Source organism: Cajanus cajan, chromosome 6, assembly GCF_000230855.2.
Source record: "Cajanus cajan strain Asha chromosome 6, NIPB_CcT2T_4, whole genome shotgun sequence".
Lineage (NCBI taxonomy): Eukaryota > Viridiplantae > Streptophyta > Magnoliopsida > Fabales > Fabaceae > Cajanus > Cajanus cajan.
Genome location: NC_138522.1, coordinates 58,798,796 through 58,824,594, shown reverse-complemented (window position 1 = coordinate 58,824,594; position 25,799 = coordinate 58,798,796). Strand labels below are relative to the sequence as shown.

The following is a 25,799-nucleotide window of genomic DNA, read 5'->3' as shown; positions in this document are numbered from 1 at the left end:
CGTGATCCTTAAGAATAAGCAATGGTACTTACTAAAAACTCTCATTGGAGTGATCATACACGGCAACCCAGTTGCTTAAATTTTTTTCTCTGTTGCTTGTAGGAGCAACAGTGCTTAACGCTGAGAAATTTGAAAAAGAGAAGTATGAGAGAAATTTGAAAAAGAAAAGTATGATTGGTTGAATTGGATCCACGTGGAATATGTACAGAGGTTTTGAAAATAAAAAAGAGAAATTCTATGATACCCACATTGTTTAAGAGAGTACCAGTACAGTTGTAATTATAATTTTATTTTATATTTTATATTTTTAATAATTAATTTAAATAATATTTATAATATTTTATTCTTTTAATTTTTAAATTATTTAGTCATTTTATTTTTATTTTATATATTCTAATTTTATTTGTAATAATATTATTATATATTTAAATAGTTTATTTTTAATAATTTTTTAAGTATATTTTTGTCTTTTCACTTAACATATTTGAATTTCTCTATTTTAATTTGAATTATTTTTTAAGTATATTTTTGTCTTTTTGTCTTAAATTTTTGCTTTTCTATATTATAAATAAAAGAATGTATTAAAACCCTCTAATATTTGAGGGTACCGTAGCAACTCCCAAGAGAGATGTTGCTTTGAGAGGAGAAAGAGAGACATTGCTTTGAGAGAAAGAGAGAGCGAAGAGAAAGAGAAAGAGAATGAGAAGCTAGAGATGTGAGAGAAAAGCAAAAGAGAAAGAGACGTGAGACTTGTAATTTTTTTATTTTTGTAATTTTTGGTATTTATTTTTATTATGTAATTTTTTTATTATAATTTTTTGTATTTATTTTTATTATGTAATTTTTTTTATTATTATAATTTTTAGTATTTTTTATTATTATGTAATTTCTTTTTATTATTGTAATTTTTAATTATGTAATTTATTTTGTTAGTTATTCATATTTATATATTATTCATAATAATTAATTTTATAAAATTTATCATAAAATATAGTGTGAGGTGTCAAAAAATGTAGTATGAGTTGTAAAAAAGTATAAATGCTTATAAACATTTTTATTGGAGCAAAAATTGTAAAAATATAGTATGAGTTACTTATGAGTGACGTAGCATAATGAGACCCATTTAAAGTAGTTGAGAGTTCATTGTAGATTCTCTTAAACTGTTATCAATATGAAAACATGTATATATACGAGGTACCTATGCACAATAATATATATCATATCATTTTATCTATCTTACTTTATTTTTCTATGGTTTATCTTTATCTTAGTGTGTTACATAATATCCGGGCTGTAGAAATATTATATTTTTTCCTTTTCCAAAACATATATACAATCCCACACATGATGTTTACGTTCAAATAATCAAACTTAACCATGATTCCAAAACACATAAACAGTCGAGGCTCTCTACTGTATCCAAATGGTGCGAGGGGATTTGATAGACCTTCTAAGTTCATTACACACATTATCTACCATCTCCAAGAAGTCCCTCACGATCACAAAGATTCGAAGTGGATTCGGCTCATCTTTACTCACATCCCCATGAAAATACTCAGTTATTTCCCTGACTCGACCCATGACTCTACCTTCATCTCCTTGCAAATCCTGCACCTTCCTTTCTGCATAACTCAGAAAACATTTCATAGAAACGACAAACCTCTCACTCTTTTCATCCTCACACAACAAAGCCTTTACCATTTTCTGCATGTTAGCCATTCCACTTGATAGGTTCGATATAGAACATGCAAGAACATCCACGTCAATTGTGGCTGCCTTCTTAACATTGCATAACTCGGCACTCAGACCAGAAACAAATTTTATTCCCATTCTTCTGTAAACTTCTTCCTTCTCTTCCTCAGTTCTGTTTTCACTTTTCTGCCCCATGATGCTCTCTGAAGCTTTCATTCCTTCTGAGCGAACAATCTCTTGAACAAAGAAATGAAGCAAAGTGGTTTTACCATCAGTTCCTTTAACATCAGCAAGCTTGAGAAGTGCATCGAGTTTGAAGGCTCTGGCACCTCCCCTGATTGTTCCAACGTTCATGCGGTTCCCTGTTTTCAGCACTGCTTCTAATAATTTCAAGAAGAACTTGCTTGACCTTAGTTCCTTGCATGCTTCCTGGTGTCAAAATAACCAGTAAACCACAATTTTATAAGAACAAAAGTACTAGCAACTAGGGGTGGAAATTGGTCTAGCCGTGTCAAACCAGGCTTTGAGAGGCACATACAACAAAATTATTAAGTCTGAGTGTGGTCTAACCACCAGGCGAAGAAATTGGTCTGGTCTAGTCAGATCAAATCAGGTTTTGAGGGACACCTACAACAAAATTACTAAGTTTAAACTAAGTTTGAGTCTGATCTAGCAGCTAAAGGTAGAAATTGATCTGACCAGGTTACAACAAAATTACTAAGCGTGAATCAGACTTATTTCTATTCTTACTAACAATACAAGATGGGAATGATCAGTAATTTGAACTAATCTCCACTTGAGTATTAACCATAGTTTTCAATTTTATTAGAAAAATATTCATAACGTGATTGGCTAGGAATACATGATCCTACTACAATTTCTTCCCTAGATTTCTAATAAATTTTAGTGAATATGATAAAGTGTGTTAGATATATGGTGGTTTATTTCAAACAACAAATGCAACAAGCTGCATTAAATTGTTACTTGGCTACCTCTAGCGTTGAAAAAGAGTTACAGAGGTGAACTACTTCATCTTCGAAAGTCTCTCTGTAAAGCATGGCTTCCACTCGTTGAAAGGCAAATGGTATGCTAAGCATTGTTCTCACAAACTTTTCCGCCGACCCCAGTTCGTTAACTTTATAAGTTAAGAGCTTAGCTTCTTCTTCCTTCGTGGGTGCCATTTTCACCAGTGCCTCCAGTTGTTGCAAAGACAAGCCCTTCCCTGAATTTTCTTAAAACTATTTAATAAGATATTCAACGTAGCTACGTTAATTCAATCATTGATTTTATATTTAGCATATGGTGTATACGCTCATGCATGATTTGTTGGCCGAAACCTTAGTGGTCAAAGCATAAATTATAATTGTATACTTTATTCTTATCATTTCTAACACAAGATTTTTTTTCCTGAAGTTTTATTTTTTAACGTAGGCAAATGTCTATAATATAGGACCATTACCTAGTGCCAGGGTATCGCATGCTTGTTCAGCTGTGGTATTTAGAGCTTTTGACAATATTGCTATGTTTTGCAACCGTTTTGGCTCAAGTACGTGCATGCCATGAGACGGGCTTTTGCTTTTCGTTTCATCGTTCTTCATTGAACTTTGTAAATTGTAGGCGAAAAGTGATTCAATCATTTCCTCATCCAACCTAATTAAAATTCATCACATGCTTAAACCGAAATTAAAAGCAGATAGTTGCTAATTTGGAGAAAAAACTTACTTGAACGAGCTTGTTCGTAGCTTATCCCAAACCATTGTTCGATCTGGCGTGGCTCTTACTTTGTCCCAATGAAGTGGTTTGAGTTTTGGCAGAGGAGATTTGACACTGTTAATGTTTCCTTTTAAAAATGAAGGTGGGCATGGAGGTGGAGGAATGCTATTGCTAGGATGAGAAATTTCAGTCTTCTTTTGCTCTTCATGTTTTGGACCGCAAGGTGATTGGTTAGATTTTAACTTTGAAGTTGAATTCTGAGGGGAGCAAGGAAATTGATTTGTTGAAGAAATTAAGTTTCTGGGAGAAAGAGAGAGAGTTTCTGTTTCACTTATTGATGAATGTGAGTCAACACATGAATGAAAACTTTCGTTATCTGATGAACGGTATTCTCCGGTGACAGTTTTTTCTACATAGGAAGCTTTGCAGCCACCATCATATTCCAAATCCTCATGAACAGAGAGAATTTCATTAGTGGAAGAACTGGTAGAGCTAGCATAGTCACATTGACGTGCCACTTGCTTCTCATAAATTGTACGATTTAGGGAACCATGGCTTGAAGTGCTATTTTGTGTGTCACAAGTTTGTTTCAAACAAGTGAGGTAAAACAGATCAGGGTCAGGGTTGAAACTCACATTGCTTGATGAATTTTGGCAAGTACCTTTTGTTCTCCCGTTGTTGCTAGAGAGTGGTATTGTCCTATTGGGTTTCTTCTTCTGAGTTCTGAATTTCCTGCAAACGCATACACACGCAAGTGCACAAATCAATGCAGCAACTCCACCAGGTACTAAAACAGCCACTAGTGTTGTTCTTTTTGCCACGCCTCTATCTTGTTGTTGAATATTGTTAAGTGGCATGTTCCTATGTGAGTGATATCTTGGACTTGGAGCCTCAGTTTTGGTGTTGGGAGACTCAGAATGTGAGAGGGACACAAAGTCAGAGTCAGAGACGCTAGAGTATGGTCTTCTTGTGTTGAACCTGTCGAGTCCAAACAAAGCTTTAAAGTTTTCCACTATAGGAGTATGCTTGTTTTCATTCTCTTCCATTCCTGAGATTTTCTTGACATGGTTTTCATTTCCTGCTGCATTCAACGTAGCATCCACGGTCAAAATGTTGGCTCTTTGCAATGATGGGAACATCATTATGGTAATGATGAAAATCATGCTGTGAGCCTCAGAACCAAGACCCATTTTTTTATTCTGCCAACACAAAGTTCTCAAAACATCAATGCACCTTTTCCCTCTTTAAAATCTGCTTCTCTTTTTGTTCCATTTACTTTTTAAGGAGGAAAAAGAGAGACTTGTTATTTGCGTAATGAGTGAAGAAGATCCAGAACAACAATGTCTTTCATGCTACTCCAAGGAATCCCTGAGCATGGCAGCAGTTGTTGCATTATATTGGTCATTTGCTCCTTCTTTACTTCCTTCTTAGGGGACTCAAACTTTTCTTAGTTCTCATCATAATTGATTTTAAGCAAAACTAAGAACTAATCTCTTCAAATACTAAGATTTTTCTAAGGGATCGACCTCTTCTAATAAATATTTTTTCATATACATCAACTTAAAAGCGAATCTCTTAGACTCTAACCACATGCTAAACATAAGATAAGATTCTATCCATTATGACACTGTTAATGCATGACAATAGGAAAATCATTCCCTTTACCTTGACTTAATGCTCTTGTCTTGTGTTTTCTAAAGCTATTTTATCACAAAGTAAATGGAAGTTATTCACTAATTCTCTGGCTCGTCATGATCAAACACCTAGCCTACTACCCTCCTCTTTTAGTGTTAAATTGAGGATCAAAAAGTACAGTATCTGATAATCTCAGTCACGATCGTTGCAGTTGGATAAAGATTTTTAGTAGCTACGATCGTTGCAGTGGGTCCCGTTTGTTGGGCTTGGCTAACTCTTTACGGGTGATTCTACAACATTTCTCCATCCAACCCAATTAAAGAAAAGAGATAGGCTACGTGGGGACCAATTATCCTAAACTTATCATGCGAACGTGACAGTGTTTTCCAGAGAAACTTGTTTGGTTTAGACCACAAATATTTTTTATTAGAATCAATCGTATTTGAATTGAATAAAATTATTAGAGACAATAAAGTTTTTTTTTTAATATTTCATATAATTACATATTTAAGATCGAAATTGAGATCATTAATTAAATTGAAATAACATCTCACCGTTATTTTGGACATATACTATTGCATATATCAAACGCCTATAGTTATTAAAGATTTCTTCCCAATATTTTATTTATGATTTCACTATCAGACGTTAATTTCTTGTTGTTTTCTTGGTTCCAAGTATGCTATCTACGATTTGTTAAGAAGGATGTCGATTTTTTTGACCATTAGAGGAATGGCATTAGACTCTGTTGTCCTTACTAATCAATTCAGGGTGATCACAACCATTAAGATCTAGAAAGGACAGGCAAAGTGATTGAAAGTGTCAGGTTAACAATAGCATGCACACCACCTATTGATAATGATCTGATTCTGAAAGCTGCTTGCCTGCTACCTAAACCTTATGTATGTCGCATTCCCCATCTGTGTTACAATTGCATTCAAGAGGAAAGGCAATTCAATTGTGTCACACTGAAGCCCAAGTTATTTTTTTTTCTTGTTAATAGTATGTGCTAAACCTATCAGCTCATTACTCTTGACATAACGTTAGTGATAGTAGTTTTGTTGCGATTTTAAAATGTCTCTCGTAGTTATTACTCATTAATGATAGTTAAAGAAAATAAAAGTAAGAATAGATCTCCCAAAAATTAACGTGTTACAATAATTTAATTCTTCTGGGCCAACATTTGGGGTCTAATTCAATTATAGATGTTTCGACCCAAGGTGGTAAAGACCTAATACAGTAACTTTAATTCATTAATAAAAGCACCTCCAATTGTGTAATTATGATGCATTGTTTATGACATTACTGTAGACCTTTATATTACTAACATATAAGGATTTACGTGTAAATAAACTTGCTTTACATTTAATTTTATTTCTTTAAAACAACTAAAACTTCTCTCAATAAATAAAAAAATCTTAAATATAATTTTGTCTCTGTATTTTATTATTTTTCACTTTTAGTCTCAATAAAAAAAATGTATTATTGTTCATCCTTAACTTTTTATAATTAATGTTTTAAAAATGTTATTTATCGTCAATTTTTATTAAAAAATATTATATAACAAATAAAATATATATTATATTCGTTATATTTCACTTCTCAATTTTTACATAGGTAAATTTATTTTAAATTTTTTAGACAATTTTAAAATGCACTTCATTATTGTCATCACTTCATCATATTCTTCACGTACATTCTCTTTGGAATGTGGAATGTCATGTCTTGATTGTCGTCAATGATGAAGTTAGATCATTGGCTTCCTTTCTCCGATAAGGTGCCTCACTCGTCATTATTGTAGCGGTCATTCTAAGTGGCAACAGTCTTTATGGTCTTGAGTCAACTGACACAATTCTTCTTGGTCATTGATAGGGATGTCAAAAAACCCGTACATACAGGTATCCGCGGATAAAATTCACAATTGGTAAAAAAATGGATATTGTAAATGGTACTTGCAAGCATAGTTTTAAAAACCGGACCGGTCATCGAACCGGTTAAGGTACTGGGTCAGTGAGTCAAAGGTTGAACCGGTGGGTCACTAGTTGAACCGCATGACTCGATTTTTATTTATTTTTATTAAAAAAATATTCATATTAAATATATTTTATACTTATAAATTTTAATAAATTTATCTTATTTTAAATTTCAATTTTTCTATCTTATTTAAAATTATTTTTATTTTTATTTTGTAAAAAATATATAAAAAATTACATATTAAACTGTATATTAATACAAATTACAAATATAAATAATATGTACATATATAATATGCTTGCAATTGATATCACAAAATAATATATGTAATATTTACATATATATTATATTATTAAATATATAATATAAAATTAATAATATACTATAAAAGTTATTTAAGTTGTATATTATATAAACAAATACATTAGAACAAGTAGTTATTGTTATATAAGAATCTTTGTTCTTCTATTAAAAGATTCAATTTTCATTATTATTTTTGTGGTTTATGGTCTCTTAATAAAAAAAGTAAAAAAAAAAAGTGGTTGAACCGGTTTGACCCACCGGTTGAACCGGAAAATTGACCGGTTCAATCCGGTTTGAAACGGGTCGACTGCATAACCGATCCAACTTAAGGTTCGGACCGGCTGGACCACCGGTTCCCGGTCCAACCGGTCCGACCGGCCGGTTCGGTCCGGTTTTTTAAACACTGCTTGCAAGTAATAGATCCGAGTATTTTTCATACTTGCATGCTAACGAGATGTATACAAGAATCATAGTATCTATACCTACAAATTTGTGTATCCGCTAATATTTAATTTACATAAATACCATTATATATATTGACTTTATTGTATTGAACATGTTAATATTTTAATTCTTAAAATGCGTTCAAGATTTTGTTGAATGTGTTTATTTTTTTGGTAATTTTATTTAAACTTATATGAATTTGACTTTATTTGGACTTTGTTTAGCCATGTAATAGTTAAGTATTACATTTTATTATCTTCTACTTTGATTTATGTGAAATCGAAATATTTTTGTTTTAACAATTATGTTTGAACTTTAAATTTATGTGATTGAACATTTAAAATTTAGGTTCTAAAATCCACTTATTGTTATTAGTATACTTGTGAAGAACATTTGAATTTGAATTTTATAATCTTCAAACTTATTTTATGAAGATTTTATTTGAATTTTACTTATAATTTTTAAACTTTTTTATGCAAATTTTTATAACTTTTAAAAGAAAAAAAAAACTATTACAAATAACTAGAGTGTATGATTAAAATATTTCTTAAAATATTTTAAAGATATATATTTTTTAGTAAATACTCACAGGTACCCAAAAATATTGTAAAAAAATGTGGGAATCTACTTAATAGATAGATGCACGAACATGAGGATGGGTATGAGACGAGTATTTATCCAATGAGGAGGATGGGGAAAGGTTAGTACCCGCCCCGTTGACATCCCTAATCGTAGAGGAGGTGACATTGGTGATGACACCAATAAAGTGGTGGATGCTTTTATGGTACATGAACTTTCCCATGATGGGAAAGTAGCTAAGCACGAGGTTGAACTCCTTCATAGTGAGGTGATAGTTAATAGCAACCTTACAAAAGTGGGGGTTGTTGAGGACAAACTCAATGTTATTGTCGAAATTACAAATTGTAAGAAGTTGCTCCTAGTCAAATGATTGAGGTTTGGATTAAGAGTTTTAGAGTTAGTGTTGAATTTGGATCATAGAGGGAAAGTGCAATCACAAGGGTGAGGGTGGAGAGTTTGATGCGGTGAAGTATATTTTAAAATTTTATCTAAAAAATTTAAAATCAATTTAACTACGTAATAATAATAAAATCAAATACAATAAATATAATATATATTTTGTCTAGTATGTATCATTTTTTTAATGAGAATTAACAATAAAAACTATTTTTGAATGTTATAAAATTTTAGGAATGAAATAAGAAAAAAAATTATAAAGGCTAAAAATTAAAAAATAATAAATTACAAGAACAAAAATTATATTTAACCAGAAAAATTATAATGTTATAATGTTATTTTTGATTCGGCTTTGAGATAACGTAAAAAGAAAAATCATGTTAGTATAAATTAAATTTAAATCTTATTAATCTTTGTAACATTAACTAATCAATTTTGTAAAGAAAAATAAATAAATAAATAAAACTTCAGATTGAATTCAAATCTTCTTTCCCTTCCTTCTCCTCCTTTCTCTAATTAAATACCTGCTAAAAAAATCATCAAAGCAACTAATAAATAAGAGAACTAGTGTTGTCAATATTGGGAGGAGGTCTAAGAAAAACAACAAATAAATAAGAGGGAAAATGCTGTCAATTGAGAAAAGTGAGGGAGAAGATTGAATTCTATACTTTATTGGGAGTAGATGTGGGAACAAGGTTTCTGAAAGATCTGATTTCATAAATTCCTTGAATTATAATTTATCCAAAACGATTGCTATTATAATTTGAGTTAATCTAGTGTATATTTTTTTTACACTAACAATTAATTAAATATTTTAATTATGTCATGTTATTGTTAAAAATAAATATATTTATAGTGAGATGACATAATTAAAAATTTTAATTAATTATCAATATAAAAAAACTTTATACTAATAATATATAGGTAATTAACTCTTATAATTTAATATGGATAGTCTTTCAAAACTTTTGGATTTAATTGAACCCAAGTTTCCTTTCATGCAAATTTTACAAGCCTTGCTTGCACGCTCATACTTATTGTGGCAGAGAGGGACCTCAAGGATTAAAAAGTGTTTCTGGACCTATAATGTAGTGAACATTCCAATAACATATCATTGAAGGACAGCAATAAAGAATATCGTGAATTACTTGCACCTTAACACACATTATATAATTTAATGAATTTCTTATTCATATTTGATCTATTTAGACAAACTTTTAATGTTTTGTTTCAAAACTCATTGCTTCCCATGTTATATTTATAGAGTTCGTATATAAGTGATGAGTTAGAGACAAAATATTTGAACGCTGCACGTAAAACCTCTAAATTATAAATTTCTTTAACCATTATACTTACCTCTCCTTGAGGGGTGATTAAAATTATGATTCCAACTCAAATTTTTAAATAATATTTTAACTTTATTCCATTAGAAGTTTTTCTTTAACTGCATTCTAACTATATATCATCAAATTCATTATGAAGAATTCTGTCTTTTATCATAATAATCTACACACACATAATGCCATTTGTCGACATATATAATATGACTAATTTAAATTATGCTTATAATTATTGATTATTTTGATTTAGAATTATTACGAATAGTTGTATGTCATAAATGTGGCGGGGTAGGGATGTATGCCTTTCGTCACAAAAACGTGTATTATATTATTATTCAATAAGGTGTTAGGTTTTATTTTTTTATAAACCAAGAAAACATCATGCGCTCCGATAATTCGACTTTTGTGCCAAATTAAATGGTAGATTATGGAATGTAGACATGACTATTTAGGTTTTTTTTTTTTATACTAGGAAAAAAAATACTGTGCTTCGAATTAATTATGAGCCAGATATTAATTAAACAGTAGGAAAAATCTGGAATATAAATAAGAACATTTTATGAATATTATTAGGAAGATCTATACCTTTTTACCGTATAATTATTATTGTATTTTTTGTTCGGATGTGGATTTAATCATTATTTGTCGTTGTAAGTTATTTAGGTCAACTTTGACCCAATTCATAATATTGTTGGCTATAACAGTACTAACATTTTTTCTAGAAACATATGATTACTCTCGTCAAACGCATTTATATTTCATGTAACGCGTACAACTCATGTCCTCATGATGCACAAGAAAAGTTTAACATGAAATTTTCTTGCATAGATATTAGTTAGTGCTAGCATACCAAACTCGTATATTGATGTAACGTCGCAACACAACTTGTGTTGCATTGATGCAGCTGTTGCATCCAAGAGTTAAACATCGAAAGTATTTTTATGAGTAGTAAGTAAATCATAAAAATAAATTTGATATTTAAATATAATTTAAAATTTTAAAATATTAGATAAATAAACCTCTTTTATTTATATACTATATAATAAATTTAATTTTAATTAATATGAGACTCATTTAGACACCAATAGTGCGGCTCAGCGTTAAAAACTTAAATCATCAGATTCATCACTAGCCAAGGTTTCTAAATGTGAATGTTATTTTCCGTTGCATCACAATTTTCCAATTTTGTTTAGTGAATTTAAAACTTTGCTTATGAGTCAGTGATTTGTGGAAACCTAGTTTTTGTCTCTTTCCCAATGAGACATGTTAATTAATTAATTAATTAGTTGTGGTTGTGGATAAACACATTTACAATTTGTGTTTCTCTTTTGTACCCAACACCTGTTCCTTCTCTATTTATTTTCCATCGTCTTCCTTCCATTGCATTTAGACAATACCTGTCAAGTACAATAACATATTTTATTTTATTTTTATATAATTTGAGTTGGTTACGTGACTCTCATCTTTCATCCACTTTGACATCTTCCTTTCAGTTTTAAACTCTTGTATTGGGAGAGGATACTCTTTTAAAGGGTTAAATTTATGATAGTTCTACGTAAATTGAGCCTCTTCCTCAGATAATTAATAAACGAATTTAATGATATAAAATTTGTTACACATACAAACAAACAAAAAAATGCATGCATAAAATATCAACTTTATGAATTATTTATTGAAACTAAAACTGAGACCTAAAGTTCATATTCGAGGTATACGTATGTTCCTGCTGTAGAGTTTTTGGTAATACGTACTTTTGCAAACTAGGCCATCAAGAATTTTTCAGAATTGAAATTAATTCCCAAGCACACACACAGAAAAGTCAAAGCAATAGCTGACTTTTCTCGATAGCAGTTAGCCCGCAGATACGAGTAATAAATACATAGTTTTAAATTATTATTATTTAATTTTGATAGATAAAAAAAAATTATATATATCTAAATCTCCTTTTTGTTCACGAGTAACTAAGATGTATCTAGTTTAATTTGGAGTTATCTAACTTAAATAAAAATGAAATCTAACAATCTCGATGGAATTTACTCACTATCATGTTAATAAATTATACAAATTATTTTTATATGGAGTTGTTTAACTTGGGATGTATAAGTTTTTGTTTTTTACTTAAATATTTTAGATAGGTTTATCTATCTCAGTTTAATACGTAGTATAGTTCATTGTTGGACGTGTTGACGATCAACTGTCTAAGCATTTTTTTTTCACTTTTATAAAAGTAAGCATAGAAATTGTCACGGTTGAAACCTTGACTCAAACCAATATATGTATATCCATGGACCACAAAAGTACCTAGCTAGCTATATTAATAGATTAATTTTATAACAATGTGAAAGTTGGAACCTTACATGATGCTACATTTATTTCCATCACATAATGGAACTTACATGTACGCGGACGTACATATATCTATACGAGGATTAAATCTTGGATCCTTATTTTAATTATTAATTAATAATGTTTTAAAGAGTGTAAATTTCATAAATTTAATAGTTACATTATGTAATATTATCTATAAATATTAAATATCTCGCGATGATCACATAATTGATTAAGTTTTTTTTTTTCTTGTTAGTTAAGGTTTAAAATTAAATCTAATTTTTTTATATTATATATCTTTTTACGTAGATCTACGACGAAGATAAAATAGATGATTCGTAATTTTATAAATTTTTTTTTAAAAGTTGACTTTCACTTTATTGTGTTTTACCTTAATTTAAACTTATATATTATACTAAAAAATTCTATAAGTATCATATTTATTAAAATATAGAAGTATAGAATCATTAGGATGATGGATTTATTACCAGAGAGTTTAATAGTATGAATAAAATTTTAGGAGTTTGATGGATTAATTTTGTTTAATAAGTATATAATTTTATAAATAATATTTACGTATATTTTAATTTAATATGACACATATATTTTAAAATTATTAAAAAATATATTTTTTTTAAAAATTAATGTGGATGTGAATAAAAATAAACTGTGAATATTTGTATATTTAAAATATATTTTATTTATTATGAAATTAAGTATAATATAGTTTGTGTATTAAAAAATAGTTATAAATAATAAATTTTAATTATATTTATTCTTATATTGTAAATCTTAATCATCATATTGGATGAAAGTATTTTTAAAAATTATCATTGAACTGAACATGAACGTTTTTAAGAGTTATTTCACTTTTCATTATTATTATTATTATTTATTTTATCCAAAGTATTAAACGTCTAATTTAATTTATTTAATATTTTGTTTATTTAAAAGTATTAAACGTTTAATTTAATTTATTTTGTTTATTTAATATATCGCATCAAATTAAAAATATTTTTCCTTACAATAAAAAAATTACAATATCATGAACATAAGTTTAAATTATTACTCAAACAATATCATTAACATGAAAAGAACTCATATTGATAAAATAAATATAAAATAAAATTGATTTAAATTTACTCTTGTATTCTAAAATAAATCACCATCTTGGATAAGAATGTTTTCAAAAGTATTCTTCTGAATGAAAAAATCTATTTCTTTTCAATTTGAATATTTTCTCGATCCTGATTCAACTTTGTGAAATGTTTTTGTTTGATGTCATAATTTTACTTCAATGGATCTATGTTGGAGTTTCGGGTTCCAACATTCACATCACGTCATGCTAGGAAATTAGTGATTTGGTGTACGTGTCTTATGTGAATGCCCTGTTAAATGTGACGCTCTAAGTAATTTTGATTATCGATGTTGTGGTGCTTACGTTTTTTTTTTATTAGTTAATAAATATTTATATTATTATATATACTGATATAATGGGTATTAAAATTCATATACATAAAATAGCTAGAAGATTATAGAAATTTGTTTACTTATAAAAAGCTAAATTAATTTTTCAATTGAACCATTTCTTTTTCTTCTTAGTACAACACCCATCTCCCAGTTAGCTTGCCTCGCCAATTTTAATTATGACAGTTATAATATTTTCCAGTTTTTTTCATACTAAACCTTAGTTAAATTTTATAATATTTTGTAGTTCCCTTTACTCTCGCACACATGATGATGACACCTTAGTGTCATGCCTAAACTAGTGGTTTGGGATGCCCTATATAATGAGATGTCTAAGTGGGTTTGGTGTCTTACATATGTGATGCCCTATTCAAGATGGTGTCCAAGTTTGTGTGGATACCTAATTCAATGTTGTGCTTAAATTATATGATGGTGTCTGAGCAAGTTCATCAATTTAAGAATATTGGAACAAAAATCAAATTTGACCTAAAGGATAAGGACCAAACACACATATTTTGTCTTTATTTTTATAGAAAAAAAAAACTCATTCAGGTTGCACTATATAACCAAAAATTAGCTCGTTTAGGTTTATATAAATGGATATATTAAACTCCTTCATATTTATTTGAGAAATAGTCTCTGTTTTGTTTTTATATTGTACATCATGACCACAAAATGTTATATATGATTTTTTTTTAAACTTTTACACAAATTAGTTTAAAAGTTATATATACCAAGCTTTTTTTTGTTGTTTGAGAATATAAAAAGTCTTTTATATGGAGAATGCATAGAAACCAAAATTTTATTTACGCACCATGTTTTAATTTATTTTTAAGGGACGTATGATGTTTATAGCATTCACATTTAAAATATTTTTTACAAAAATAGAAAATTCAGCAAAATGGCCAACCTAATTTGACAGTTTCAAATAGATATAGTTAATTTCACCAGACCTAAATTAATTTAGTCTATTTGTAATTTTGATAATTACTTTCTTCAACTGTGTCATCGCATATTGCTAATTGTAAAATATCCATTTGCCAAGCACTGGGAAAAAAAATCCATTTGTCTGTCAAGAACAACTTTATCCTGATCCCGAACACGAGTCATAACACCCCCAAATTGTCATTTTTTAATATAAGATTAATTATTTAAATAATACCATCACCCTGTTAGTCATAAATAAATATTGTGTGATAGTATGTAGAAATAAAACTTGTACACGTGAATCACGTGACATTAATCGTACGTAGTTATGGCATTAATGTCTTCAGGATGTTATTTGAGAAATTAAAAAAAATAAATTATTAATAACAAATCAAATATAAACAAATTAATATATATTTTAAGTAATTAAAAACTTTAAATAAATTAAGTTTAGTTAAGATTTTTAATTATAATTGTTGAGACACATATCAATAAGTTTCAAGTTATTAATTGAGCACCATTGAGCATGAAAAAAAAAACGATATAAATTGTTTAAATTAATCAATAGTTTCGAATTTGAGTGCAGTAATCTTAAACAAATTAAATTACTTTATATAAAAAAATGGATGTAATTTGCACTTATAAAAAAAAAAAGAGGAAGATTACTAACTGAGCAGCATCATGCATTGTATACTATCGTGTTTGTAATTTGTATAGTAGATGATCACTACGTACGATAACACTCTGCAATTCGTTTAGCTACATGATGAGCGTATAATAGTTTTATATATTTATACATTTTGATATAGACTAGTAGTTGCATGTCTTACATTATTTGGGATAAATATGGATCGGTATTTGTCATGTGGCCGTTAAAGGATAAACATATATTATGAATTTGGGTCATAGCAGCTGAATGGATCATTATTTATTAACTCATCTAGAATACGTAAAAGAGTTGAATTTGAAAAGAAAAACACATTTTAAACAAATACTACTTTTTTTAATTAATAATTTTTAAAATGGAAATTAAATTAATATAAATTGATTTTTTTTGTATATTTATATAAATACTATATATTTTTTAATTTGAAAATAAGAAATATGTTCATTATTATTTTATAAAAAATTCTCTCTCAAACGCATCCTATATTTCACAAATAAAAGCACGTGGTAGAAAAATGAAAATGACGTATTTTATTATTCCCTAATCCGATGCTTGAACAGTTGGACCAGAGACAATACACATATCCTCTAGTATTTTTAAATAATCACAAATCAATGTTGTTAAATTTAGTCTAATCATCAATTCAGTTGAGATTGAGATTATAAGTTCAAATGATAAAACAATAACTAAATTCCATGTATCATTCACACACGTTGGTAAATCACACCCACTGGCCACTTGTTATATAACTACTAATAATGTTACGTACTTATGGTCAAATTTGCAGACTATACCGTCAAACTAATTACTTAACTGTTTTATAGGTTCGATATCTACAACTACTCTCTATAATTTAGTACATTTAAAATATAGATTTCTAATTTTAAAATTTGAAATATAAATATTGTGCATGTTAAAGAGCACATTCCAAGAAATCTTATCAAGAGAATTACGAAATCAAAATAAACTCTATTACACATGGTTAGATGTAATAATACACCTATTCATGCAATACGTTTCCTAGTGACTTTTTAATTGTTATCGCCTTTAAAGGGTGACATATATGACGCACTTAAATATATAAATTAATAGGGTGGTGTTTATTGTGCCCTACACCAGCTAGTTGGAAGGATCTAGAACCTTTGTCACGGAGTTCATGGGTCACGAGTTTGTGTTTTTTTTTTTTCCCTTAGTGGATTGTGTGTTTAGTTAATCTATGGTCATTTATGATTTGCACAAATATAACTCTTAAAAGTATCTCAATCTTTATATAAGGTTGATTTATACTCTACACACTTTGGTTACTCTACAACCGATTTATAAGGTTGTTTTATAATGTAAAGTGATTTAGTGTTGGTTTGCTTTTAATATTTGTCTCTTTTCCTTTTTCTTTTTTGTTCTTCTGTGAACTTTGACAAAGGCTTAATGTATTGGTTCCTGTTTCTTCCATCAACCATAAATTGTTAATGACCAATCATATTTTTAAATGTTAGGATAAAGATGTGCTAAATAATCAATTTATTCAAAATCAGAATCAGATGTAGAAGGTACAGTGGCTTCTCCTCCTGATAATAGGTCAATTGGCCATGAGTGATCGATCAGCATCAATCTAAATGCAAATGGGCTAAATTCTATATAGTTGTGGATTGAGACTTTGAAAGCTCTCTAAATAGCATATCGCCATGAGGTGGATGACATGAAGTTAATAATCCTCATGTTCTATAAATAGATTACTAGTGGGTCTTTATCATGATATTTAATACTAATAGCATGTTTGTAGGAAATATTTTTTTCAATCATTTCAGTTGTTTTGAATGAAAATCATTGTTTGAAAAGGAAAAAAAATTTGTTTACAATAACAATTTAAATTTATAATCAATTTTTTAATTGAAAAAACTAATTTTTTTTAATTATTTTTCAATAACATTTTTCTTTTACAACTAATTTACTATATAAAAGTTATTTTTTTTATATCCAAACAAAATTAAATACTTAAAAGTCAATTTTTCTTTTATAATTGAAGTTGATATATTTTTTAAATCACAAAATATATAATATTTAAAAATAATATTAATAATTTGACTTTATTTATTACAAATTTATTTATTTAATTATATTGTTAATAATGTTATATGTATATTATTTATTCATTTTATTATATCATTGATATATAGATTAATTTATTAAATCTAACATGTTTTTTTTATAAATTTAATTTTTTTTAAATATATTTAAAAAAAATTAAATTTATTCTTCTTTTTATTAAATAGGTTATATCAGACTTTAAATCAATCAAGTCATAAATTTTTGTTAGGAAAAACTTATTCTTATCTATACTAATGCTTTTGATATTTATAATAAAAAATTGTTATATAGCATTCTTATTAGTGCATTAGTTAAAAAATTAAAATTAAATTTTTTTTGGCAAAAATATATTTTTCGTCCCATATATTATTTATTAGTGTCAATTTAGTCCCACTTTAATTAATTAAATTAATTTAGTCTGCACATCTTTAAAATGTATCTCAACAATGTTTGATCTTCCGTTTTCTCCATTTAAATACTTAACAGATGTGACACGTGTCATGTTATCATGCCACGTGGCATAATGACATGACACATTGCATGAGAGCATGACATGTGTCATGTCTAGGGATGACAAATAAACCCGTACTCGTGGGTAATACCTGAACCCGTCCCGACTTTGAACCCGTCCCGACTTTGACGAGGAATACCCAATTTGACCGGGTACAGGTAAAACCTGATAAATTAAACCGGGTATGGGTACGGGTATGGGTATATACATACCCGCCTCGTACCCGTACATGTACCTGTACCCGATTTAATTTATTAAATTTTTTTAATATTTGATTATGTGTAATTATTTATTATAATGTTAAATATTTATAGTTGTATAATTATTAAGAAATCTCTTGATTAAAGTATGAGATAAAGAAATAATCTAATTATAATTATAATATAATAAAAAAATATTTAAAAAATATTATATATTTTTTTGCAAAAAAAAATAATAATTTTACGAGTACGGGTACGAGTAAGGGTATACCCGATATCCGACGGGGACGTGGATGAGGATGAAAATCACATACTCGGCAGGTACAGGTACGTGGATGAGTTTGTGTTGCGGGGACGGGGACAGGTATCATAAAACCTGTACCCAACCCGCCTCGTTGCCATCCCTAGTCATGTCATCATGCCACGTGTTGTGTCAGATCTGTTAAGTATTTAAACGAAAGAAATAAAAAATCAAACATTGAGATACATTTTAAAAATGTGAGACTAAATTGATTCAATTAATTAAAGTAAGACTAAATTGACACTAATAAATAATATAAAGAAGGAAAAGTGAATTTTTACCATTCTTTTTTAGTGAAAAATATATCTATTCATTATGTAGTGTAATTTAATTTAAACTTTGAATGAGAACTTTCAACTTATTAAGTCGTTATGGGTGTAGTACGTCGGCAAGAGTGTTTTAGAAATAAAAAATAGGTGTTTGTGTGTTGTGAATTATGAGGGTCAAAAGAACCTGTTGGTTGGTCGATTAAGAAAGAATAAAAAAAAAAAAAAGAGAGGGTGTAGTGGTTCCGTCTGAAGAAGCAACGAGGAGGCTATGAATCCCAACAACTCTGGTTCTTCGTCAACCAACGCGCCCAACCCCGAATTTGTCCACATGATGCTCCTTTTGATTTTTGAGCATAGTCATTAGTAATACTCCCCTCCTCCCCCTCCCTTTTTTGACTTCTCACGCGTTATATATATATTTTTTTTATTTCACCACTCACCACTCCCTATATATTTCCAAACTCCACTAATTTTCTTTCTCAACGCAATTCCCTTCCCTCCAAAAACACAAGCGTAATTAATCAGTATGGAGATTGAAGAGAGCCATGAGCAGGAGTACGCGTGGTCGGAGACGGAGAGCACGGGGAGCAGGAGCACGCGAGTGGGCTTCAGTGGGCCCATGAGCGGCCCACTGGTGGTGTCCAACAAGAAGAGCACCAAGAAGAGCGCCAGGTTCAAGGACGACCAGGACTTCGTCGAGATCACGCTGGACGTGCGCGATGACGGCGTCTCCCTCCAGAACATCAAGGGCGGCGACCCCGAGACCGCGCTCCTCGCCACCCGCCTCGAGAAGCGCCCCTCCTCGCTCTCCCTGCGCCTCCGCCAGGTCTCGCAGGAGCTCAAGCGCATGACGTCATCCAAGAAGTTCGACAGGGTCGACAGGACCAAATCTGGCGCTGCTCGCGCCCTCCGAGGCCTCAAGTTCATCACCAAAAACGTCGGAACTGAAGGCTGGTCACAGGTGGAGAAGCGTTTCGATGAGTTGGCCGTTGAATCCAAATTGCCCAAAACGCGCTTCAGTCTGTGCATTGGTATGTATAATGTATAATACTTTATTCTGCTTTTTCAAACCATGCACGTGTCAAACTTACTCATTTTATGCTTTTGTTATACGTATTATTATCAAATGAAACATATATATACGTACTTAACCTATTTGAGGATGGGACAGTATTTTTTTTTAATATTTATTTTCTTATACTTAATTTACTTTGAATCTGTCTTTATTTATTTATTTACTTTTTTGCATCAAGTGTGTCATTAAAATATTAATTATTTTAATCTATCTTATTATTTACCTATTAAGCTTGGTGTAGGCAGACTAGAATACATTATAATAATAATAATAAAAAGTGTGAGAGTTATTGTCCTTTAGTGAGATTAAATAATTAAGAATGTGTTTAAAATATGTTAAATAAAAGAATGCACTACTACTCCTACAGTTTCTTCACTGGGATTGGTCAATATAGTATCATATTTTATTCTTTTAAATAAAAGTAATTTTAAAAACTGGATATTTTTATAAATTTAATATTATTAACCAATTTAATAATTTTTGAAGCTCTGTAAATTAATTACAAATGTCTAACAAATATCGGTGAATTTTGGACGGAATGATGTATAGGCATGCACGAGTCGAAGGAGTTTGCTGGCGAATTATTTGATGCATTATCTCGTCGTCGGGGCATAACATCAGGTTCCATAACCAAGGATGAGTTGCGCGAATTCTGGGAACAAATTACGGATCAGAGTTTTGATTCAAGGCTTCAGACCTTCTTTGATATGTAAGCTTTTATACTTCAATTTCATTTCCTTTTTTTTTTTTTTTTTATAAAAAAAATTCCTTAATTAAAAATGACCCTTATATATATAGAATATCATCAGAGATAGTGGGACATTGCTTAGCGATTATTTTTCGCTGTCAAACAGAGAAAAAAACAACGCCGCATTTCGTGCATTTGCATGTGAAACATGCATGCGTCATAATACAATTATTGACTTTCTAATATTATAAATCTATGATCATTAAATACAACGAAAGGCACCGGAAGCAGCGTGAGACTTTTTTTTAAGGTACTTAAGTGACGCGTTTTTTTTGTAACATCTTCAAATGAAGAGGTTTTGAGTGTAGTTCTTGTTAACAGTATTTTATTTATGTCATAAGAGTTTCACTATCAGTCATTTTAAGGTTAATGTTATGCCTGATGCCTTAATTATCGACTTCTTTTGTTTCAAAATATAAAAGTAGTATATGTAAAGAAGATTAATATAGATACGAATTTTCAATTATAATTAAATACTTATTTGAATTATATGTTTAATTGAAAAATGATCTAAAATAAAACTCTTTCAGGGCTAGGTGTTTCTACGTTTTCTTTAGTATGAGATTATAATTTTCACTCTGGGGTAAACTTAATTAATTAGTCTAAACACATTGTATTTATGTTGAATTTTGGAACCCTATATTATAACTAGATTCTACGTCAATGTCAATTCGCTAAATGAGCTACACCTCCAGGTTAAAATAATGAGTTGGTCTATGTATTTATTTAAAACACTTCTACAAATTGTTTTGCTTATTCTTTAAGGATGTGAGTTATTTTATTCATTAATCGGTCAATCCTTAACATATTTTAAGATTAGGTGTGGAATAATCGGGGGTGTAGCTAGAGAGTACGAAGAAATCATCATGAATATTAAACAACAAATTGAATACATAAAGAAAAAAAAATGAATGAATCAACGGTTGGCCCCTTTAAGGGAGGAAAAAAGAAGGAAAGAATCAAAGCTTTGGCCATTTAAGAAAAAGAACGAATCAACGGATGGTTGGGTTGACCTTTGAAAAATGCATGTGAAATAAGCTAGCAGCTAATTGAGAAACATTACATGTACGTATATCTAAGTCAAAAAAGAAAAACAATAATGAGTTAAATGTCAACATTATTGAATTTTGATTGGATCTTCACCCATTTGCTATGACTTGTCCCTAAATAATTTTAATTCATGTCAGGGTGGACAAGAATGCCGACGGAAGAATCGCCGAAGAAGAAGTTAAAGAGGTGAGGGTTTACTGTGATAAGAAGATAAAAAAATATTCTCTCTTTATTTTTTATTCTCGTACTTGAGAGAGGGAAAAATGAAAAATTTGTATTGAAAAATCCTGCACAAAAAAAAATATTGTATTTGTTTTTATCTTTATTTTTCTTATCTCTCTTATACATTAGAGAGTAAAAAATAAGCTATATATTCCTTAATCTAGAAGTCGTATATATATTATTGTTTCAATACTTTATTTAATGATTTTAATTACAGAAGTAATTTTATAAGATATTAAATTTATTAATTGAGGTGGTAACATGTAACATGTCATTCGATATTAGTGTAAAACTTTTTTTACCACAACAATACATTATTTATCATTTTACAAGAAGCTTGTGGAGATGTGAACATTATTGTGTGATTCATTTTACAGATTATCGCCTTAAGTGCTTCCGCTAATAAGCTATCAAAAATACAAGAAAGAGCGGAGGAATATGCAGCCCTTATCATGGAGGAGTTGGATCCAGATAACCTTGGATACATTGAGGTTTATATTCTATCCAATTGAGCCTGTTTTCATTGTACAACAATCATAACAATAGTCTAATAAAAAAAGTCCAATGAAATGAGCCCAAGGCTTGCTTTAAAACTGGCCTTTAAGGGGGGGAATATTATTTAATTTAATTTAATTTAATTTTCCCTTCAAACATGTCACTTATATTCTATTTTTGCATGCAGATATACAACTTGGAAATGCTACTTTTGCAAGCCCCAGCACAATCAACCCACATAACCACGGATAGCCGTATTATGAGTCAAATGCTGAGCCAAAAACTAGTCCCAACCAAAGAGCACAACCCCATCAAGCGTGGCTTAAGGGCACTGGCATACTTCGTGGAGGACAATTGGAAACGGATTTGGATCATTGCCCTCTGGCTTGCAATTTGTGCTGCCCTTTTCACTTGGAAGTTCATCGAATACAAGCACCGTGCCGTGTTCCATGTCATGGGCTATTGTGTCACATCAGCCAAAGGTGCTGCTGAGACCCTCAAGTTCAACATGGCCTTAATCCTTTTACCTGTATGCAGAAACACCATCACTTGGCTCAGAAGTAAGACCAAGTTAGGCATGGCCGTTCCCTTTGATGACAACATTAACTTTCACAAGGTACACTTACTTATAATAAAACTTACATATAGTTCTGTAAATATCGTTGCTGATGTTCTTCATAAGTATTGTTCCTTGTTTAAAATCAGAGTTTTATCAAAGTATATAATTAGTATTTATATTTAATAAATTTTTTTAATTACTCCTAGTTAGCTAATAATTAATGACATTGATGGTGTCACTTTGGTTTAGGTGATAGCTTTTGGCATTGCAATTGGGGTTGGGATACATGCTATTGCCCATTTAACGTGTGACTTCCCAAGATTGTTGCACGCAACGGACGAGGAATATGAGCCCATGAAGCCATTTTTTGGAGAAGAGAGGCCCAATAATTATTGGTGGTTCGTGAAAGGGACAGAGGGATGGACCGGGATAACCATAGTGGTGCTTATGGCTATAGCCTACACTTTGGCTCAGCCATGGTTCAGACGAGGCAGGCTCAACCTCCCTAAACCTCTCAAAAAGCTAACCGGGTTCAACGCGTTTTGGTACTCTCACCACCTTTTTGTCATCGTCTATGGACTTTTCATCGTTCACGGATACTACTTGTACCTTTCCAAGAAATGGTACAAGAAAACGGTATGCATGCTCTCACTATATTATATCCTCGTTTTCCTTTTATTTTTCTTCACATGAAATTTTGTTCTTATGTTCTGAATTTGGTCACACATTTTATTGCCACAGACTTGGATGTATCTTGCAATTCCCATGATACTATACGCATGCGAACGATTACTTCGTGCTTTTAGGTCTGGCTACAAAAGTGTCAAGATTTTGAAGGTACACTAATTGAAAAGATTTAATTAATTTCAATTTTGCATTTTGCTACTAATGAAGATATGAGAATACTAATTTTTTTTTATGCTTTTTTTTAAATTCAGGTTGCAGTGTACCCAGGAAATGTCTTGGCCTTGCACATGTCTAAACCACAAGGGTTTAAGTACTCTAGTGGACAGTATATTTTCGTTAACTGTTCAGATGTCTCCCCATTTCAATGGTAAGTGAACATTCCTTTTCTTATTGTTTTTATTACACACATTAATATTAAAATGAGGAGAGTGAAGTTAACAATGCTCACAATTTTGTTGTGGTATCTGTAGGCATCCTTTCTCTATTACTTCAGCCCCGGGAGATGACTATGTAAGCGTTCACATACGGACTTTGGGTGATTGGACATCACAACTGAAGGCTGTTTTCGCCAGGGTACAAACACTTTTCTTCATTATGCTAATGATGTTATAATATGTAGTGTTAGTTGAACCTTCTCCTCAAATATGTTCATGGCCTAAAAAATTTGCCATGTTTATTGATACAGGCATGTCAACCAGCAAGTGGTGACCAGAGTGGTCTTCTAAGGGCTGATATGTTACAAGGCAACAACATTCCAAGGTAAGTTATGAACTAGAGACAACGATTTTTGGACAAAATTTAGGTGTCATTGGTGATGTTTTTCAATCAGAGATTAAAGTTGAAATTTGATCTCAATAATGTGTGTAATTCTGATTGAAAAACGATACCAACAATACTTATGATACTGAATCAAAGTTTCATCTATGGTTTTAGTACTTAAAACACCAAATTGATTCTTTACTAATTCTAGTGAAATTTAAATTAATTGTAGGATGCCAAACATTTTGATTGATGGTCCTTATGGAGCCCCAGCACAAGACTACAAAAACTATGAAGTAATCCTTCTGGTGGGTCTAGGAATTGGTGCCACCCCTTTGATTAGTATACTGAAAGATGTGCTAAACAACATGAAGCAACAGAAGGACATAGAAGAAGGGATGGTAGAGAGTGGAGTTAAGAACAAGAGGAAACCCTTTGCCACCAACCGGGCCTATTTCTATTGGGTGACTCGTGAGCAAGGTTCCTTTGAATGGTTCAAGGGTGTGATGGATGATGTTGCGGAGTATGACAAGGATGGAATAATCGAGCTTCATAATTATTGCACAAGTGTGTATGAGGAAGGAGATGCTCGATCGGCTTTGATCACAATGCTTCAATCGCTGCACCATGCAAAAAGTGGTGTGGATATAGTTTCGGGGACAAGGGTGAAGACACATTTTGCTAGACCAAATTGGCGCAGTGTTTTTAAACATACTGCACTTAAACACCCTGGCAAAAGAGTTGGTAAGAACTAGTACTGATTTTCTCTTAGTTAATTTAATTGTTGAATTCATGTCATCATGTCTTGCTTAAGCTCACAATGCTTCAATCATTTCCAGGTGTTTTCTACTGTGGGGCGCACGCACTGGTTGGAGAACTTAAAAGGCTTTCTCTCGACTTTTCTAGAAAGACCAACACTAAGTTTGATTTCCATAAAGAGAATTTTTAAATTCTTTGATCATAGTTCCTTTTTTTTCTTCTTTTTTTAATTTTTTTTTTAACCTGTAACGTATGTAGTTAAGGGAAATTTGTTGGTTATAGTTTGTTGGGTTCTTTTTGTATTAGACCTAGGTAGATAATTAAGCAGATAGCTGCATTCGATATATTGGAGTTGTATACATGTATAAAAAAATTGTATTCAATTTGAAATATAAATGATAACTTCGATAACATTCATACCATCAAAGAAATCAGTAAAATATTTATTGTAACACATAACAAACAGTTTTATTAGACAAGCTAAATTCTGTTTTGAATATATAAAAAAAAAAAATACAAGTACGTGTAAGAAAAGAAATAAGAAGCTAAAAAAATCAACTTAAATATTTCAACTTTTAAAAAAGTTAGATGACAGATATAAGAATTAAGTATTT

The 25,799-nt window shown here is 30.3% G+C and overlaps 2 protein-coding genes across 2 annotated transcripts; one reads left to right on the top strand and one right to left on the bottom strand.

Annotated features, from left to right (window-relative positions):
* Positions 1-815: 815 nt before the first annotated feature.
* Positions 816-5,566, bottom strand: LOC109795940 (formin-like protein 11). The gene is made up of 4 exons (XM_020355505.3): positions 3,415-5,566; positions 3,152-3,342; positions 2,685-2,914; positions 816-2,121 (listed from the first exon to the last, which is right to left on the bottom strand). The coding sequence occupies exons 1-4, from the start codon at positions 4,593-4,595 to the stop codon at positions 1,411-1,413; spliced, it is 2,313 nt and encodes a 770-aa protein (XP_020211094.2). The 5' UTR covers positions 4,596-5,566; the 3' UTR covers positions 816-1,410.
* A 13,723-nt stretch (positions 5,567-19,289) lies between these two features.
* Positions 19,290-25,596, top strand: LOC109796787 (respiratory burst oxidase homolog protein B). The gene is made up of 12 exons (XM_020356580.3): positions 19,290-19,862; positions 20,456-20,615; positions 21,842-21,890; positions 22,304-22,417; positions 22,609-23,037; positions 23,230-23,616; positions 23,722-23,817; positions 23,919-24,034; positions 24,138-24,240; positions 24,353-24,426; positions 24,659-25,170; positions 25,266-25,596. Exons 1-12 carry the CDS (start codon positions 19,358-19,360, stop codon positions 25,373-25,375), a joined length of 2,655 nt encoding a protein of 884 aa, XP_020212169.1. The 5' UTR covers positions 19,290-19,357; the 3' UTR covers positions 25,376-25,596.
* Positions 25,597-25,799: the final 203 nt, after the last annotated feature.

Bases quoted from the DNA above. Each gene is read 5' to 3' on its own strand.
- LOC109796787 (XM_020356580.3), top strand. From the start codon at position 19,358: ATGGAGATTGAAGAGAGCCATGAGCAGGAGTACGCGTGGTCGGAGACG. The intron at 22,418-22,608 runs GTTTATATTCTA...TTTTGCATGCAG, and splicing joins ATAACCTTGGATACATTGAG to ATATACAACTTGGAAATGCT. The intron at 24,241-24,352 runs GTACAAACACTT...TTATTGATACAG, and splicing joins TGAAGGCTGTTTTCGCCAGG to GCATGTCAACCAGCAAGTGG.
- LOC109795940 (XM_020355505.3), bottom strand. From the start codon at position 4,595: ATGGGTCTTGGTTCTGAGGCTCACAGCATGATTTTCATCATTACCATA. The intron at 3,343-3,414 runs GTAAGTTTTTTC...AATTTTAATTAG, and splicing joins CTACGAACAAGCTCGTTCAA to GTTGGATGAGGAAATGATTG. The intron at 2,122-2,684 runs GTAGCCAAGTAA...TTTTGACACCAG, and splicing joins ACTCTTTTTCAACGCTAGAG to GAAGCATGCAAGGAACTAAG.